The 12,148-nt window shown below is 42.1% G+C and overlaps 1 protein-coding gene across 1 annotated transcript in view; it reads right to left on the bottom strand.

The window, feature by feature from the left end:
- IFITM10 (interferon induced transmembrane protein 10) overlaps nucleotides 1-12,148 on the bottom strand; it is a 217,991-nt gene that overhangs the window by 146,623 nt on the left and 59,220 nt on the right. Inside the window, exon 2 of the mRNA XM_078684034.1 lies at nucleotides 9,800-10,310. Coding sequence (XP_078540160.1) covers nucleotides 9,800-10,310 — 511 coding nt within the window. The remainder of the gene's footprint in view (nucleotides 1-9,799; nucleotides 10,311-12,148) is intronic.

The raw sequence follows: 12,148 nt of genomic DNA, 5'->3' as shown, positions 1-12,148 counted from the left end.
CTGCAACGCTTGGCGAGACCGAAAAAGCAGAGACACTTCCATCAGAACACCTTCACAGCGGGGCAGACACTGGCACCTGCCAGCAGACATGGCACTGATCTACCATTGAGCAATGGGACCAGTAGTGCATAGCACAGCAATCGAACCATGGGAACAGCAGCACAGAACACAAGCACTAAGCTATAGGACCAGCAGCACATAGAATATCAATCCAGCCATGGGGCTAGATGCACACCGCACTACTACCAAGGAATGGAACCAGGAGCACCCAGCACAACCATGTAACCATGAAACCGCCTCACTCTGTAAAAACATTGGATAATGGAACCATCTGCATACAGCACTTCCATCCAGCCACAGGACCAGCTACACAGTGCACTAGTATAGAACAATGAAAAAGCAGCACAGGGTACTATAATCAACCGAACGCATATCGTTTTAATGACATGCGTTGCAAATGGAATGCATGGTTCAGACCCAATAGTTGTTCTGCCCGCGTTGCAAAGGTAACACGTTGTTCGTGTATGTCGTATTTGCTGTTTCCCTGCCATCTGTAAAGTGGTACATGATAAAGGTTTTCCCTGGGGATCTCCAACATTTTTAAGATCATGTGTTTAGAAGGTATTAAAGCAATATAACTTCAGGGGGCTGCAATGGCTTACTCTCTGGCCGTTTGTTTTCAGTGGCTCATGCAACTCACAAAGAGATGCCACTGTATGTTAGGAGGCTATTTGCTTATGACATATACTTGCACTTTATTTTATCGGCCATTTGTCTATTATGGAGTGATTTTTCCACTATAGGGTGAAGGGATACGTTGATGAGTGGTAGTGTTGTTTCCCTTGCACGTGGCTTTTCAAGTGAGGTTGACTTCAGTCTTGCACTCACAGTTGCTGTGCGAGGTATGAGGTTCAGATGTTTCGCATGATCAGTCTATTTGGGTGTCTGGTGTTGGGATGATGTGCTTTATGGGTGTACGTGCTACCAAGCGAGTGCTCATGTTATTAAAATAACATGTATGGTTGCATACAGGATGCCGATGCTCACTGCATTCTTACAGGAGCAGTGGCTACCCGGGTCCGAGGGCAAGCTGAACCATGATCATTGCTGTATTTCACAGTTCAACAGTGGCTAGGGGCCAATTTCCTTCTTTTTACAAGGGCCCATGAAACACTGGCTCCACCACTGTTCTAGCTCTGGTAGTTGTTCCTGTCTGGGTAACTTTCACTGTGAAGGGTGAGCTACAGTCATTTTACTTATCCCCATCCGTCTGCGTGGTGAAGTAGAGAGACGGCCTTCAGCAAGTGCGCATAGATCTTACAGAGCACAAGGGGTTTGTGTGGGCTAGTGGGGTGGGTCTTTGGACTGACTCTGCCTGCTCTGCTGCAGACTCTCACAAAATGTTGTATGTAAGGATGGCCTTCGTTGTTCAAAATACATTTACATTTTTTAAAACACCCTCGTGGAGGTTAGACTAGTCATATATAGGGAGATAGCCCAGCCCACCATGGCATCTTTAGACCTTCCCTTTCTGTCCAGGATTTCCTTTTTCAAGGGTATTCAGTCTATAAATTAATTCATTAGACTTTGTTCTTACAGACGAGTGTTGGCAAGTACTAAGTAATTGTTTTTTCTGACAGAACCACCTGTATACTTTATCTGTAATTAAACACAACACTAAGGGCCTAATTAGGATGGCGGTGAGACTGCCACTGACAGCCCGTTGGTGGCGGTCTCACCACCATCCTAAGCTATATCTCTGCCCGCCACATTAAGATGGCGTGCGGTGTATTGGTGGTCAGGAAATCTGACTGCCACCCATCCGACGGGCCCCTTGAGCCTGTCAGTGCGTTGGAGGCAATTGTATTTCCTACAATGGTGGCGGTGCCTACCAGGCATTGATGTAGGGTTTACAATGGCCCTTCCCTGCCCGCCTTTTCATGGTGGGTAACCTGCCATGCAAAGGCAGGCAGAAAGGGACTTTTGGGGGCTCATAGCGGGACCCCTTCTCTCAGCACCCCAGATATGGGACAAATGGGCAACCCCTACACCATGTGGCAGGCACCATATGGTGTCTGCCACGTAGTGCTGCGATATGTGCAGCTTTCCCTGTTTGTCTTGCGGCGTTTGCTTCAGCCAGCAGCACATGCCCCAACACAAAATATAGGCATTGCGACCGCCCTGGTGGCGGTCGAATTGTAATGGCTATGTCGGGACCGCTGACAGACTGTTGGGCGGTCCTGTTTCTAATACGATGGCGAACAGACCATCGTAATCAGCCCCTAAATTATTCTACATGCATAGTAAATGCACAATAAAGGGGACAGTGGTGTGTTATTAAGTATACCAGTGGTTTACTGCTAAATAAAATAATATAGGGTAATGGCACATGACAAACATGCACATAGGTTATGTTAGGATGCATTCAAGACTCCACTCCTGAAAGCCATATGTAACATTTTGAGAAGTTTTTGACTTCAAAAGTCAAGTTTTTGGAAGTAGTCTGAATTTTTGGGGACTTTTAAATATGTAAAAGGGTTTTTAACTCAAGCATAAGTGGTTTCTCATATGTGTTTTATGTTTACTAATATCGTCTAAACCCTTGTGTAGCTCATATCATGTAACTTTTACGTTCTTCAGTCTCTCACACACATCTTCCTGTAACATATGTCGCTAGTTTTACCAGATCCCCATTATCACCCTATCTTGTTGTCAGGCTTTGCTTACTATTTTGCATCAACAAATATATCCCACGTTCTAATGCTTCTAACTGCTCTGAAGAGCTTACATATTATAGTCAGCTTGGACTTTCAAGTCTAGACCCTGTTCCTTGTGGGAACAGTCCACCCCGAACTGCCAAGCCAGGTCCTCCCAGGCTGGCTTGGACCGGAAACAAGCATCCTGGGACCTGTTTCAGGGCATCACCCTTCATCAGCCAGGCTAGCTTGAATCCAGTGGGGTAGTGAGCACGGGACCAACGTCTGGGGATACCCTTCCCATTTAGGGCGACATATGCAAAAGGAAGAATTGATGGACGGAATGCTGGACAATGCAAACATTCACCCCCAGTAACAAGGATATCGTTTAATCCATCATTCTTTACCTCACCACCCCACCCCAGTTTAGACTTAGCCATATGCAAATCAGTATTGACCCTGTTCCTTGTGGGAACAGTCCAACTCAAACTGCCAAGCCAGGTCCTCCCTGGACCGGAAACAAGCATCCTGGGACCGGTTTCAGGGCATCACCCTTCATCAGCCGGGCTAGCTTGAATTCAGTGGTGTAGTGAGCACGGGACCCACATCTGAGCATACCACTGGCAGTCAAGTGCTGAAAGAGGTAGTACTTGGCCCAGTTACTCAAGATCATTAGTATGACTGGCCCCGGGACAGCAAGCAGTAGTAAAAGGCCACAACTCCTACAGTTGGGTCCAGTAACCTGTACTTGCCCCGTTGCCCTCTAAAAGAGGTTTTGACAGGAACTCCCTACAAAACTATGAGATAAAAAAATTCACGCTTAAGCAAAGAAAAGGTTTTTAAGTTGTGGCTGAAAATGTCTATATACAATACAAAAATACAGACATAATAAAGTTGAACATTTGCCACTCCATCTGTGAATTGTACACAGAAATACATTAACTCTTACCCTAATCATATCTTTATCCCTAATCTTAAAGTTATCAACCCTTACACCATTCAATCTCTGCCATTATATGGGATATATTCCCCATACCACGTCCGATGGCACTTTCTACCATACCTTTTTCTTACACCATACCTTGCACCATAACTTACACCTTTTATTACTCAATCCCTAACCCTCACCAAATTCATAAACCTGTCCTAAGCATTGCCCAAACCTTTACCAAAACCTTAACCCCTATCCAAATCCTATCACTAGCCTTTACTCATACCCTATCCCTAACCGCTACACCTTACTTAACATCATCACTCACACCATATATTACTCTAACTATAACCACTAAATCTTACCATCAGCTTAACCCCAAACTTCTGCCTGAACCCACACCTAGCTCCATGTATTTTTCCTAATGTTTTTGACTTTTTTATATTATTTGTTTTACTAGCCTAAATATTTTGCATTTCTACTTTATATTTAATTTCGTCAATTTTCTTGCTTTTTAAATTTACTTTTTTTCTTTGAACCTCGTAAAAGATTAATGGAGACAAAGTATAAGGGAAACACATATCGTGATCTAAGATAGCTCATTTGACAGTACCCATACCTGATCTCAGGCAGAGAATCTGAAAACACAGCACTTTTAAACACTCCATGAAGATTTACAGTCATGAAAAATTGGGTAGTACGATGAAAGCACAGGAGGGAGATTACATATGTAGGATGGTTACATGAGTTTACTGGCAGAAATTAAAACAGCTCAAGAGCTCCCACCTTAAATCCTCATAGATTCCTAAAAAAGATGAGAGGATGACTAAATGGCACAAACGAAGGGATAGTGCTGTCCCTGATGTTGTACCTGATGGTTTGTTGGATAATGTCTCCTTGCAGAAAAGTGCATGGTTCAGCTGAGCCCCCTTATCGTCTCCTCCAGCTATAGCCAAGTGCTAAGCCAGGGTGTTCACTGGGAAACTCTTAGAACATTATTCGGCAAGAGAGGAAGGAGCATTTAAAGAAGGCCACTTTTATCTCTGCCTAAGAATCAAAGTGTTTTGATGGTTTGGATTTATTGTCTAGCATGGCTAGTCCAGGGTCCACCAACAAATGATCTGAAACACATGTCTCCAGGATTACTACAGCCAGACTGGTGCACCACACCAGGCCAGACTGGAAAAGCAGAGAGGGACAGGAAGGAAGAGGTGAGTGGAGAGTCTATGAAAGACTACCACAGCTACACAGTAGTGCTAAGGATGCCAAAGACTGGTCATACTACATAGTACTTTTACACAGCCATATGTTCAGGAGAAGGGAAAGCCTTAGCCATCTCCTGCAATGTAAAGGTAGGTGCAGGAGCCAACCTGCTTCAGCATTTACAAAGGAAGGGAAATTATCAGAAGGAGGAATGTCAGCATGAGCCTGCACCATCTTTGGAGAGGGCCCTCAAATTCCCAGTTCTGGAAAGGAAAGCTACATCCTCCGATCTCAGAAGTGAGCGGGGGAGGTTGGAGATGTTGATATATTCACAATGGCCCATGTGTGGAAGCTTTGAATCTGGAACCCTTTATAAAGGCAAAGGGACCTTTCATAAACCATGAGGTGACTGACCGCATGGACAATCAAACAAAAGGGGTGCTAACAGGTGCCGTTCATGAACAGATATACCAAGGATCTCAAGGCACAGTATGAAAGACCAACCAATATCTTGAATGCCTCTTTGTCTCTTGTGCCTCTCTCACATCCAGTTTCTCCCTTGCAACCCTATCTACCATAATTGAGCAATTGCAGCAAGGAGAAGGTCAAACATGGAGGGTTTCCAAAACAACCATCTTTATCCCTGGGCACTACTAATTGATCTAGCTGCATTGCAACAGCCATGTCAAGGTGGTCACCCACAACATCATCAATAAATTAGTGGGCACAGTGGTAGAACAATTAACAGAAGCCGAAAGATTAGCGTTAGATAAGAAGGAAAGTAGTGGATTGGTAAAACAATCTATACTACATCTATGGGACGAGATTACCCAGAATCTTTTACAAGACCACCAAGCAGATGATACACAACACAACCCAAACAGACCATTAGAACACGCAAAAAAGAATCCCTACCAAGTAGCGAGCCAATAGGCATAGCTGAAAATTAATATATCATCTTAAGTGACAAAAGTTGAAGTGAAGAGAAATCATTAATGTTTATTTAAGAAGACCATTTAAGAATCAGACCAAGAGTGCCAAAGGCGAGTGACAAGCCAAACCCTCTCCCTGTTTAGCCTCTATTCTGCTACCCCTCCCTCAGGAACAATCTCACCACCAACCCTAGAAAATAGAGGAGAATGGTAAGTAGTAAATAATTCACACTGCAGCAAGAACAACAATAAGTAAAGGGAAAGGGAAAATGGTGAGTTATTGGTATTTAGTTTGCTATGTTAGAACTAGTTGTTTTTAGGTTTTTTACAAAAAACATGGCACATCTGACATTGTGAGAAGGAACGACTAATGAGCCATCCATTCACAATCTGAGAACAACATTGATAGTGAGTTGAAAATAAAATGAAAGTGGAACCAATAAGTCAGATAGAACAATCTCTTCAAGACTGCGACTATTGATGATGATAAATAATGACATTAGATCGTGCGCTTGTCAATACCAATAAAATATGTACACAACTTAAGATAAGGATCGAAAAGTCACTGAACTGCATTTGTTTGCAGTGTCTAAAAGGTGTATGACACATGAAGAAATATTGTAATAATACAAATGTAAAGTACCAATCATTTTTCCCCTGAGTTGCTGGCATGGTAAATGTGCAATATCCAGTGCAATATAACCGGCTGCCAATCACTTCCAAAACTACCCAGGGGATGCATGTGTGCCTTGGAGGGCATGAGTCCTTGCTTGTTGCTTTGCTATCCTTGGTCTCTTGGACTCACAGGTTGCTCATTAATTAAAACCTTCCCCTCCCACCCGCTGCTTTCCCGACTATCTGACTTCTGAGGCACCCTACAAAAAGATGGGGTACTCATTCGATATTCTCAGTTTGGATTCTTTGCTATAAAGAATAGGTTGTGGGAGGGAGCTCACCTCCAGAACATCTCTTCCACGACTTCTGGCTGTGAGCAAAGAGAATAAATACCATATTTCCTAAAGGAGAAGAATGTACTGAAGTTTCTGTGGAGCACAGAGTGCCCAGTACTAATTCATTGTATGCAGTCCCTGGCCAGAGATTCCATTCCCTTGACATCTCTTGAAATGTGATTAGAGTGAACCCCAACTTTCTGCGTGTGTATGTGCATAGACCTGTTAACGATTTATGCACTTTATTTTCATTTTCATTTTTATTCATATTTTATTTTTAGGTTCATACATTAACAGATGCATAATAGTGTGAAGAGCATCTTTGCCTAAGCATGTTTAAGTTATTGAAGAATGTGAAACGCAGTTTTTCATGACATTACTGTGTGGTGGTTTTATTGTGCCAAAGTCTACAAAGGTAGTTGATTAGAAGGTTCCTCTCTGGTTTCTCGGCAATCAGATTGAAAAAAGGGCTACCTCTCCATAATTTAACCAAGCATTGCCCTCTTTAAGCCCAGCTATTCTTCAATCCTGCATTGCATCCTATATCTTCCTTTAGATATCATGTCCTACCGACGGTCTCACATATCCCACCACTACTTTCCATTCTCAAATGTCTTGAATACCTCCAGCTTCTTTCAGCCCCAAATGTACCCTTACCTTCCCTAATACACATTTTAAATTCTCAATAATGCCCCACTATTTTCCAAATCCCAGTGCCTTCTATATTCTGTGTTATCTATCAACACTCATGTTCTTGCATATTTACTAACATCCACCACATTCAGTGTTTTACCACTACCCATGTTATCTTATGTCCCCAAGTGCTGCACAGTGTGTTCCACAAATGACACATGAGCTCTATAGCAAATGTTATTATGTGGGGTTCTCAAGGACCAGTTTTGTCCATAGATCATGAGTCATACCGAGAGATGAGAGTCTAAGTTGGACTCAGTTTCTTCTTGGTGTGCAAAACATAAGATAAGCTAAGTCTGGGTGGTGAACTCTGCTCCACTCGTGGAGTTTTCAGCACTCCGCGTTACGCAAAGCTCGCGGACCAGAGTTTTTTCCTTACCGGCGTTCGTCAATGTCAAGTTGGCGAGCGTGGAAAATCAACCTCCCGGCGAGATTTCTCAACGTGGGTGGTCAAGATTTCTCATTGCGAGTAGTCGTGTATGCTCTTGACCTCTCACGGTGAGAAAAGGTCCATTTGGGTTGAGAAAGCTGGCGCTCAAGTAAAACTCTACTCGAGCGTCAGGAAGGAAGCCGCGCCCGCTTGCGCTGTGCATGGTGCCACTCGCGATGATTGTACAGTGCGGACAAGCACCTAGCACTGAAAAGCACAGCGAACAGAATTTATCTATCATAATCCGCCACTTGCAGAGCTCCGCGTAGAGCGGTGGAGTTTTCTTTGCTCTCTGTGGAACACCGCGAACTCCGTCCAGGTGTTTAAAGATGACACTGTTCTCATTTTGCGAGTTAGGGCATGCTGGCTTTATACCTATCTACAAGTAAATATATCTCTGCAGTGACTGGCACACTGAGCCGCAGTCAGACAATAATTAACTTATAAATAGAATGATTTAAGAACCTTGGTATTCTTTAAATGAAGGAAGAAAGAAAAGAAGAAAGATAGAAATAAAGAAATGAAGAATGGAAGACAAATGAAAGAGAGTAAGTGATTTAAAGAACGCAGAGTGAGAAAGAAAAGGACATGCAAGAAAGTAAAAAAGGAAAGAAGCAAGAGACAAAGAGAGAAAATAAGGAGAGGAAGAAAGAAATGAGAGACAGCAGGAAAGAAAGGGCGAGACAAAGAAAACTAGTAAAAGAGAGAAAAAAGTACACAAAAACAGTGGGTAAGGGGAGTGAATAAGAGAGAGAAAGGAATGGAGAGGTCCTGTGAGATCATTAAAGCAGGAAAGAGAAAGACACTCAGAGAATGAAACAGAAGAAAGAAGAGGACAAGGGAAAGGAAAATATTAGTGAAAAATACATGAGAAATAGCAGAATAACTGAAAGAATTAGAAAATAAAGAGAAAAAGAAATGAAGAAATACAAGTTAAACAAAGGAGAAACCAGAAATAAAGGAGAAAAGGAGTAAAAAAAGAAAAAAGGAATTAGAGTAGCAAGAGTAAGAAAGAAAGAGAGAAAGAAAGAGAGAAAGAGAGAAAAAGATAAGGCTGAAGCAAGTCAGAATAAAACAGAGAGGGAAGGAAAGAGAAAAGGAGAGCAAGCAGAGTACAAGTTGAAAAGGAATTCAGTAGAGAAAATGGAGCCAGAAGGAATTAAATGAAAGTGAAAAAAGAGAAAGACAGGAAAGGAGGGTTAGAAAAGAAAGATTGATAGATGAGAAGAAAAAGGGAAGTAACAAGGAAAGAGAAAGGATAGAAAGGGAAGGAAGTAGAAGAAAAGATAAAAGGAAAGAAAAAAGTGAAACTAAGACAATAAAAAATGGAAATAAGAGACAGGAACAAAATGACAAAGAAGAGAAGTTGAAAATGAAAGAAGAAAGAGAGAAAGAGAGAAGAGAAAGTGGGGTGAAACAAGTACAAAAATAGAGAAAGAAGTGAAAGGACACAAAAGAAAAAAGAAGTAACTAACAAAACATAAAACGATGGGCCGGAGAAAAAAAGCAATGTAGCAAAAGAAGGAAACAAAGAAGTAGCTAAAAAAAGGAAATGAAAGAAAATAGAAAGAAAAGAAACAGAGATTTTTCAAAAAAGCGTGGACTACTTGGCCCTGCATCTTCAGCTTCTCAGGCCCCACATAAAGCAGTGCACTGTTTTTTTTAAAATGCTGCTTTAGTCTTTGTTCAACAGTATATTGTGAAACCATCTGACAGGTAAGTATTGTATGAGCGATTCAGAAATAGCATGAGAGTGATTGGTAGCTTGCGATCGACCTGTAGGAGACCCTTGCTCCAATGTTTCTCATCCGCTAGTGTCTTCCTTTTTTCCCGAGATTTTGCTTCCCTAATTGTCTCCCTATTTCCAATTGTGCCTTCACATCTCCGGACATGCAATATTCTACTGTCATATAACCTTGTCTTCCTCCCAAATATCCCACTCCACATATCCCTTCCAGACTCACCTTAAGGGAGTAGGCCAAGGCAATGAACCCAAGGCAGCAGAAGTTGAGGTATACAAAGTTGAAGATGGACCACAAGTAATAGTCATTCACCTCAGTTGTGTCAGGGGAGATCTCAATCACTGTGGCAGGGGTAGTCGTCTTGACTGCTGATGTGCCTGTGGTCACTGTGGTTGAAGTAGTGGTGACTGTAGTGAGTTTTTTCTTCTTTTTCTCTTTGTCCAGGGAGTGCTTGCATTGAGCTGGGGGCCAGGTGGCATCTCCCTTGAAGCCCTTGTTCTCCATGAGTGGGAGGGCAGGGAGAGCCGGAGAGGGCAATGGAGGTGGTGGAGGTGGAAGAACAGCTCTAGACTCCAGCAGGTACAACCCAGGAGGATGTGGATGGTTAGAGGGCTGTGGTCCTGCAATCCGAACCACGTCTCGGGGCGGCAGCACCGGCCGGGGGTGTCTGGTCTTCCTGTCCGTGGTGGCAGGACCTGGGTCACATGACTTGGTCCCCCTGAAGAGGAAGAGACTGGGGATGGAAAAACAACATTATTGAGAAATACAAAAAAAGTGGAAATGTGAAAATGAATTTGTTCAGTGGTAGGATAGTAAAAGAAACAAAAACAAATATGGAGATGAGATAAGAAAGAAGGAGAAAAATAGAGTGCATGTGAGAGAGACATGGACAAAAAAGAAAATGGAGAGGGGCAAAAAGGAAAGGCGCAGTGATGGGCAAAAGTGGGATAAATATATATATCATAAATAAGTGGAAAAGAGGTGAAAAAAATAAAAGAAAAAAGTAAAGAGTAAAAAGTCAAATATAGAATGGCAAAGTGAATCAAGTGATAGAGAAGAGCAAAGAGGAGGAAGTGGAAGAGCTTAGCAGAGAAACAAAAGTGAGAAAGAGAAGGGAAAAGAAAAAGACGTGAGAGAGAAAGAAGAGCAAAGATAGGGGGTAAAGGAGGGAAGGGCCATGAAGGGAAATTTAAAGAGAGAAGCATAAAGAAGGGGAAGTCAAAGAGAAAGTGTGAATAAGGGTGCAGAGAAAGAAAGTAGCAAAGACGAGAACTGCAAGAGGGAAGAGCAAATAGAAGAGTGTGAAAGAGACAATAACAAATAAATAGTGAAAAAGTAAGGGGAAGCAAGGCAAAGTGTGAAAAATAGTAAAGAGGAGAACATGATAGAAAGAAATTCCAAGAGAAGGAAATAAAAATGAAGAGTGAAACGAAAGATGTTGAAGCAAAAGATGGAAAAAAGGAGTAAAACAAAGAAGCTAAAAACAAGAAGTGTAAACATGAGGGCAGGACACAAAAGAGAGACAGGTAAACAGAATGAAGAGAAAGCGAGAACAAAGGAGAAATGTGAAAGAAAGGCAGGTACAAAGAAAATAGTTAAAGAGAGAAGAGAAAAATTGCGAAAAGGGAAAAACAAGCAGAAAATTCAAACGTGTAAACGAAGACAGACTGTGAAAAGTAGGTGCAAAAAAATACAAAAAGTGAAAAACAAAGCACAAAGAAGAAGAAATGGAAGAAAGCCGGGCACAAGGAGAGCAAGGACAAAAAAATATGCAAATTTGACATGTTGTAATCTTCACACATCCAGATTAAACCATCTTTGAACAGCTTTAAAGAGTTTCAAGGAAATCTCCATCTGCTTCTGGTTTCTCGCTTCTTTCTTTACTAAGCTCCATTCAAAACAGATTGTGTCAGCCATCTTCTCGGATAGTGTACTTTACGCCCTCGGTCTCCTTCCAAGGCTCCATACCCACTATGGTTCTGCACACATTCGCTCCCTTTCTGTACACATCGCCTCACATACTGCACACATTGGGGTTTATTTACAAGCCCATTGCACTGCCGGTGCATCACTGCAGGGTGACTAGCCAGTAAAATGCATCTCCAAACATAAGGTGAGACTGAGTGTTCCTGCAAGGCAAAGCTGTACCAGAGACTATAAATAAGCAGAAGGAAAATGAAAAATAAGCCCTGGATATCCTTCAATTTAGGAGACTACTAGGGTAGATACAATTTGGGAACCAATATTAAATTCAAAAGGCAGATCAGTGTCAATATTCTAATAGCCTTTTTTCCTGTTCTTTTCAGGATGCTGACAGTAAAAGTTAAGAAAGGAGTGGACCGACTGAGGACTGTAGGAAAGGGGTGTATGTTAAAACAGAAAAGTGAATCAGGACGGAAAAGTGAAGTTCGTATAACACAAGAAGAGGGTGGTTTGGACACTAAGACTCACTTTAAAAAGAAAGAAATAGATGGATAAACTATGAAATATGTCCAGCAAACTAATGAAAAGAGCCACAAAATGACAGGGTTAGAGTTACTGTCACCTTTAAACCTGCCCCAATGGTCACAT

This window comes from Lissotriton helveticus, chromosome 3_1 (assembly GCF_964261635.1).
Source record: "Lissotriton helveticus chromosome 3_1, aLisHel1.1, whole genome shotgun sequence".
Classification (NCBI taxonomy): domain Eukaryota; kingdom Metazoa; phylum Chordata; class Amphibia; order Caudata; family Salamandridae; genus Lissotriton; species Lissotriton helveticus.
This window is presented reverse-complemented; position numbering and strand designations above follow the sequence as displayed.